At 42.0% G+C, this 8231-nt stretch overlaps 1 protein-coding gene across 1 annotated transcript; it reads left to right on the top strand.

The window, feature by feature from the left end:
* The first annotated feature begins 2769 nt into the window (after window positions 1–2769).
* Window positions 2770–5727, top strand: LOC109675371 (olfactory receptor 1L4-like). The gene is made up of 2 exons (XM_020152095.2): window positions 2770–2789; window positions 4791–5727. Exons 1-2 carry the CDS (start codon window positions 2770–2772, stop codon window positions 5725–5727), a joined length of 957 nt encoding a protein of 318 aa, XP_020007684.2.
* The last annotated feature ends 2504 nt before the right edge of the window (window positions 5728–8231 follow it).

Here is an 8231-nt window from a genome sequence, read left to right as displayed (position 1 = left end):
GTAGTGCAGATCACCTCTTTCTTCCCCTCAGTGAGGGAGCTGGGATTCCTGCTTTTTAATGGAGAAGCAAGTACCTCCCCACAGTCACAGTGGGGAGGGCTAGCCTCTGTGCACTTTGGGAACCAGGCTTCCTGTTTCCCACAGAGTAGCAGCATACCACTCAGTGGAGGATCTGGGATTCCAACTCCTAGACATGGGGGACAGGACTCTCTTGCAGGCAGGCACAGTAGGAAGTGCTGGGCCTCTGTGCACCTTTGGAAAGCAGGCCTTCTGATGGCTCCCGCAAAGTAGTAGTACATACGTTACAGCTTTCCTCCCCTCCATGAGGAGTCTGGTGTTCTTACTCTTTAATGGAGAAGTGGGGGCTCTCTTGTGTTTGGGCACAGTGGGGAGCAGTAGGCCTTTTTGTGACTTAGGGAAGCAGATCTGCTTTCCTAAGCAGGGAGTGGCAGATTACCACTCAGTGGTGTATCTTTGTTCCTGCTCTTTGATGGGACAGTGAGGCTCACTCATTGGTGGTGTGGTGGGAAGCACTGGGCCTCCTTGCTCCGTAGGGAGGAAAGCCTCCTGGAACCAGCAGAATAGCAAAGCAATGAGCCTTGGGTTCGTTTGCATATGTGGTGGTAGGCTCCTGGCAGAGAGTAGCAAGTTGAGGGTGCCCGTGGGGCAGCAAAGCCAGCAGGCTTGAATTTTCTGCTGCCTGCAAGGCAGTGGCAGCCCTGGAATCTACTTTTGCCAGGGTGTGGGCTTCCAGGATCCACAGCAGCTGCTGCAGACATGAGAGAACAAAGCCTGCCAGCAGCGGGAGTTCTGGGGACTGCTTGCCAGGAGCAGGCTTCCAGGAACCCAGAAGAGTAGTGCTGCAGTCATGGGAGAACAAAGCCTGATGGCTTGCACCTTCTGATACCCATGGAGCCTGCTTATGCAGGGCCACAGGTTACCCTGGTGTTTCAGGGTCAGGTAGCACGAGGGAGTGTGGAGTTTAGAGTTCCTACATGTGCAGGAAGCAGGACTTACCAAAGAGCACAGAGGTATGGAGTCGCACGGAGACTTCAGGGGCAAGGGATCAGGAGTGTTGGCCTGCACATGATTCTTCCCGTTCTTCCCATAGTTAGTTGTTTCTGTTTCTGTGGATTCAGAGAAGGCTTTGCTTCTTGCTGGCTATAGGACCTTGTGGGGTATCCTTAGGGTCCCTCAGTCTTCCTTCTTCAGGGTAGTTAGTCACCACTGGAGTTTAGGGATGTCAACAATCTGCCATCTTGGAAAGATCCCCCTTGGTATGACTTCTTACTGTCTTTATTTTCTTATTTCTTGCTCAAAATCTTTCTCTAAAAATCTTTCAGTTTGGATCTTTGTGTAAGAATCCCTCTGTGGATTTTATCTACTGAGTTAGAGATCTGTATATAAGCTTCTAGTCTTGAAGTTATTTTTCTTTACACTGGCCCATCAGCCCATCTGAGCATGTGTGCACCTGCACACAAATCTTCACTTATGCCTTACTCCTTTGCCTTGACTCCTTCTCTTCCTCTTCCTCTTCCTCATCCTCCCTCTTCCTCCTCATCCTTCTTCCTTCTCCTTTCTCTTCCTCCTTCTCCTTTTCTTTCTTGTTCCTCCTCCTCCTCCTCCTTCTTCTTTCTTTTCTTCTTCTTTTCTTTTCTTAATTCTGCTTCTTCCTCCTCTTCTCTATATCTCTATCACCTCTGCTTCTTTCCCCTTTGTCTCATTTCAGACTTTGTCCACTTTAAAACCTGGAACATTTCATAGTATCTACTGACGTGATAGCAAAAGTCTCTGGACCCTTTTGAGCAAGTCAGAAACTATTGGAAAAAGTGATGCCTGGGGTGGTGAAATAGTTCTGCAGAACTGCCTGAGAATGCCATCCATTACCAGTTGATGGAAACTGGTATTCCAGGGTCCAGAGTTTAGATCCTGGAATTTCCTTATCATTTAGTTGTAGATACCCACAATAGTCTCCAAAAGATGTCCAAATCCTGGTTCCCAGAGCCAGTGAATATGTTACACTACCTGGCAAAGGGGAGCTAAGGTTGCATGTAGAATTAAGGTTGTCATCAACTGACCTTAAGTTAGATTATCCAGAAAGACCCAGTGTAATCACCAAATCCTTAAATAGGCCAGAGAGTAAAAAAGAAGAACCAGAGAGATGGCAGCTTGAGAATATCACCAACATTGATGACTTTGAATATGGAGAAAGGGGACCACTAGCCAAGGAATGTGAGCATTCTCTAGAAGCTGTAGGAGACAAGGAACTGGATGAATATTTATCAAGCCCTAAGAAAGGAATACAGCCTTGTCAACACATTGATTTTTAAATCTGTATCAGACATATGACCTTTACAACTGCAAAATAATAAATTTGTATTATTTTAAGTCACTGAGTTTATGATAATTTATTATTGCAGCAATACAAAACTAATGTAGGAAGTGTCCTAAAGAGCAGAGAAAGATTTTGTCCTTTCCATTATCCTCCCAGGAAAATCCTTGGGTTTTTGTTTTTGTTTTTGCCCCCTACATTTTGGCAACCATATTTCTTCCAGCTCCCTGGCCCTCTGCTTTGTTTCCTCTAAATTCCACCTTCTATTCTGCAGCTGTACACAATTAGCTGTGAATTAATAATTTGTATATGTAACACTTGCATAGAACATTGTAGGATCTCAACACTTTTTAAATATATTATCTTACTAACAATAAATTTCCAGAGATGACATTTCAATTTCCCTATTTTTTTCAGATGAGAAAAAAAAAAGAAACATGGAGATCTTCTCCCAGGGGTAAATAGCTAGTAAATATCTGAACTAGAACAAGAAATTCTCTGACAGAAATTATGAGCTTTTCTGTTGCTCTCCTGCTCCTAGGAGACTAACTTCACAATTATTTATGCAAAACTCATAGTCTTCAAAGGTTTGTTAAGGGTCAATCTGTCGCTCAGTATCTACTATGCAACTACTAAGTATTGGGTCCTATGCCAGGCACTGGAAAACAATGGTGAACAAAACAGACTTGGATGTTGCCTTTGCAGTTTTCATTATGCTCTGCTACAGATGTTGCTCAGACCTCAGAGGTCGCTTTTCTACTGGAAGTGTCCAATCTGGACCAAGCACCAAGCATCTGAGAGAGGAAGGAAAAGCTTAAAAAAAAAACTTAAATCCATATTCCTGTTAAAGTTTTAAAAGAGATTATTGGATTCTCCTAAGCAAAGCAATGAGTTTAATTCAAAATAAGTAGGTATTTAAAAATGTGCTGCTAGTGTTAATATTTGTTTTGAATTATTGTCAGAAGTAACTGAAAGATAATGAGGACAAAGAGAGTACAGGACATCAACTTTCTCTAATTCAGAGCCTGCATCTTTTATCTTGAATTACATAACCATTACTCATAACCTCTCTTTCCTCTTTTTTTTTTTCAAAGCTGATCCTGTCCCTAGGTGGGGTAGACACCAAAAGTGCATGTTCTAATATTCAGTGGTGTCTTTTTCAACTAGTTGGTTGCTGGCTTGTTCTCACCTTATGTCCTGATGGTTTTCTAGTCTTGTTCCATTTTAGCTGAGTCCCTACTTTGGATGATAAATGATTACTGCCTCAATTCCTACAGTCTTGGCCTGTTCTCACTGGCTCTTTTGTTGGCATAAGGAACAAGTTCCTAAATCTCAACATCCCCCTATGCATTCCTTTCTGTGTATTTTGTCATAATACAACATCTTCTCAAACATCTGTTTCCCACACTATCACCTCTTAGATCCTTCTTGCTTATAAAGGCACCCACCTCTTAGTTCCTCTATGTTTTCCTTAATGCCACCCACCTCATGAAGAAACACCAACCCCAATGCTGTTTCTGCCAGAAATAATTCAACCTCCCACCAACCCTAGACAGTTCCACAACCTGATGGACATGTCATATTTCTAGGTCTCTATTACTACTTGTCCAACCTTTCAGCCCATAATTAAGCTCAAATAAATTACAGAAGTATAATTATTCCAAGAGGAGTTCAATACAGAAATACAATCCCTACCTTGTCTATATGATTTGTATAGAAAGAATTCAGGGCACCCCCCTTTTCTTTACAGAGGAAAAGAAGTAATTCTAGCCAGAAGCATCAGGTATAGACTGATGTTGCACAGAGGAGGAACAAATGAAGCCAGGCAGAGACAAGAGATGTATCATAGGTAAAACACCTTGGAAATGGAGCAAAATGACTGTTTTCTGAATATCTTTCCTATAATCATTACCACTTATCCTCAAAGTAGCCTAAGAATGTGGATATTATAAGTGTTGTTTTTTGGAAAAAGAACAAGAGCCAAAATGCATGTTTACGTTCACAAAATTCATTGCAAAATTAGAGGTGAAGTCAAAGTACACCAATGCCAATCATATGGAGACATTTCATAGACTACATGGCAGTCTAGATGAATGACCCCCTTATGCGGTGCATGAACTGCAACAGCTTGTGAGGTATCTCCTCCATCAAACTGGAGACTCCACAATGCCCTGTATAGCTATCCTTATCTCAACCAGCAAAACCCCTTGTTCCTTCCTATTATTGCTTATACTCTCTCTTCAACAAAATTAGAGATAAGGGCAAAATAGTTTCTGCCGGGTATTGAGAGGGTGGGGGGGAGAGGGAGGGGGTGGAGTGGTGGTAAGGGAGGGGGTGGAGGCAGGGGGAAGAAATGACCCAAGCCTTGTATGCACATATGAATAATAAAAGAAAAAAAAACTGGAGTCTCCAAGTCAGAACACACACCTAATTATCCTCTATATTCTTTTACTTGTAGGACAGCAGTACTGAAGGGAAACAAGAGCTACATTACTGAATTCCTCCTTCTAGGACTGACCACTGACCCCACACAACAGATATGGCTCTTTGCCTCCTTCCTTGCCATGTACCTGGTCAATGTGGTTGGCAACTCAGTCATCATTGCAGCCATCTGGAGGGAGGCCCACCTACATACCCCAATGTACTTCTTCCTCTCCAACCTTTCCCTGGTGGACATCTGCTTTACCACTGTCATTGTGCCACAGATGTTAGCCAACTTGCTTACACACAGAAAGACTATCCTCTTTTCCCAGTGCCTCATCCAGATGTATTTCTTTGTGGCCTTTGGCATCACTGACAGTTTCCTCCTGGCTGCCATGGCCATTGACCGTTACATGGCCATCTGCAACCCATTGCATTACATCAAGACCATGAGTCCCAGACACTGTCTTCTGTTGGTGATGGCATCTTGGGTGGTCTCCCACCTCCACTCACTCACCCACACAATTCTCATGGGCCGCCTCTCCTTCTGTGGATCCAATGTCATTCACCACTTCTTTTGTGATGTCCAGCCACTACTGACACTCTCTTGCTCTGACACTTCTATCAATGAGATTTTGGGCTTCACAGAGGGTTCCTTTGTGATCATGAGCCCCTTTATCTTCATTATTTTCTCTTATGTCTTCATTGCCTGTGCTGTTCTGAAGGTCCCATCAGGGGGAGGCAGATACAAGGTCTTCTCCACTTGTGGATCCCATCTAACAGTCGTGGCACTATTCTATGGGACCATAATATCTGTGTACATCCGCCCCTCATCCACTTACTCAGTAACAAAGGACCGGGTGGTCACTGTCATCTATACAGTAGTTACCCCCATGCTAAACCCTTTTATCTATAGCCTTAGGAACAATGACATGAAAAAGGCATTGAGAAAATTGACTAGGAGAACTGAGTAAAATATGCATATTTTAATACCTCTAGGAGTTTATTCAACAATGAATCACCATTTTTGTACTATGGCCACACTTGTACAGTGTGCTCAATCGTTACTGAGCCTGCAGAGCTCCCAAGACAGGCCATTCCATAAACAGAGGGGTCTCTTCTGATGGAAAACTTTTATGCTTGATTCCCCATTGGTCAAACCTTTTTTTGGTACTTTGTTGCAGTACAGATTCTTTCCTATCCCAATCCAACTTACTTCCCTCTTTTCTTCCACGGGTCTCAAACTGAATCTAAAGGATTTCTTTCACTTCTTTTCCAATAAAGCTTTTACACATTGGGGTGGTTAGTTTTTATGTAGCAATTCAACTGAGCTAATGGATGACCATATACCTGGTAAAACATTATTTCTGGATGTTTCTCTAAGGTGTTTCAGTAGAGATTATCATTTGCATCTGCAGATTGAGTAAAGATCACACTCAACAATGGGGGTGGATAGCATCCAATCCATTGAGGCCCCAAATAGACCAAAAAAGGCAGAGGAAAGGTGAATTCAACCTCTTGTCTCAGCTGAGACATCTTCTGTCTTTAACATCCACACCCTTGGCTCTCAGTCCTTCAGACTCTTACTGGGACTTAACAACACTGGTTCTGTATAGTCTCAGGTCTTTAGACTCTCCTAGGCCTCCAGCCTGAATAGAGAAGATCACAAGACTTCCTAGCCTCCACAGTCATGTGAGCCAACCTCTTATAATAAATCTCTTTGTCTATGCCAACATATGTATTATTTGTTCTTTTTCTCTGGAGTGCCCTAACTAATACATCTAACCATATCATGGCATGGGCTTCACAGAAGACTTGAACTAATAAATTAGTCAATGACTCAGTGAAAAAAATCTGCTCTTTGGCACACAATACAGAAGAATTTGAACAGATGCACCTGAATACTGTGAGAGACAGTTATGGCATTAAGTTCAAAATGGAAAAATATGTTCTGTGTCATTTGTTATGGATTTACTCTCTCACCTATAAAAATAACCTAACTTAACTTGATATAAGACTAATAGTGAACAAAATTCCAGTTGCCTAGACATTTCTGCTGAAATAATAAAATCTTGGGCTGTCACTAAAACATCAATAATAAAACAAAGGAATAATGTAATATTGTTATTGTAGAAGTGTTCTCTAGAAAAGACTGACTTCAAAATGTTCTTCCAACTTGCATGCAGATTTTTTAGGAAGAAATAAATAATAGAGAAGGCCAGGACATGTTTATTCAAATAACATTTGTGCATTTTATAAGACTAGGAAGAGTTTTACATGAGATAGTACATTTTAATTGTGCCAAAAATCTGATAACAAATACAAATGTTCATCAAGGTTGGAATTGATTCATTATGATACTATCCCAAAAAGGAATGTAAATCCATAATCCCTTATCTGCAATCCTGAAATCCAAAACTCACTGAAAAATATTTCACAAAGTTTCAGCAAATTTATTTTTTAGAAAAACTTCACCTTGTTTGATACCTGGCTATTTATCCAACTTGGTATAAACACTTATTTATCTAAGTATTATTGTGTTTTTTAGTGCACAAACTCCCAGAAACTACTGATGGCATCATAATAGATGGCATATGTATAATATACCTCTTCTAAAATTGGAAACATTCTAAGTTCCAAAATGAAAAGCCCTGATAATAGTGGTAGAAAGAATAGTGAGAAATTCCTGCATAGCTATCTTAAACAAACAAAAATGTCTTTTTTCAAAAACAAAGGACAGGAAGGTAAAACAGGTCCTGTGTGAGGGGTGGTACCAGTGGGAAGGGAGAGGATAAAAAGAAAGGGTGAGAGGGGGTATTCAAGATGGCGACTAGGCTACATAAGCAGAAAGGCTAAACTCCCTGAATCTAAAAACCTCCCTGAGACATTGGAGCCATACTTGGGTAATTCTGACTGCTTCTAGCCAAAATAACTGCCATTGCACTAGCTGCAGGAAAAAAACTCAAAGACTGACCTTCAAATCAGCCTTTAATTGCACCTAACAACTGCGACCCATTGCACAGCCAGCAAGGCAATTCTGGCCCCAGGGAAACCCTCCTACCCCACGGCAATTTTTTTCTTTTCTTTTTCTTCTCTCTTTCCTTCTCTTCACCTTCCTCCATCAAGCAGAAATAAAGCATCAACCAGAATCAAACTTTTGACATCCTAAACCCCTAGCCCATGGAAAGCCTCTCCATGCCACATTGCAATGAGAAAATTTGGTTTCTCACCCCCACTGCCACTGCCACCACTGCCACCACTGGCTCCAAACCTGCCTGCGTGTCAACTGACAGAACAAACTGGTAAGCACCATGCACCAAGTGGAACTCCCCTATCCACCCTAGGGAACATAAACCAGCACAGCAGGATGACCCCCCCACCGAACAAAACTGAATAACAAACAGCAAACTGTAATCAAACATGGACAGCTGGGGGGCAGGTGGAATACTGAAACTACACCAGAGAAAAGGAGAGGGGG

Source organism: Castor canadensis, chromosome 13 (assembly GCF_047511655.1).
Source record: "Castor canadensis chromosome 13, mCasCan1.hap1v2, whole genome shotgun sequence".
Taxonomy (NCBI): domain Eukaryota; kingdom Metazoa; phylum Chordata; class Mammalia; order Rodentia; family Castoridae; genus Castor; species Castor canadensis.
This window is presented reverse-complemented; position numbering and strand designations above follow the sequence as displayed.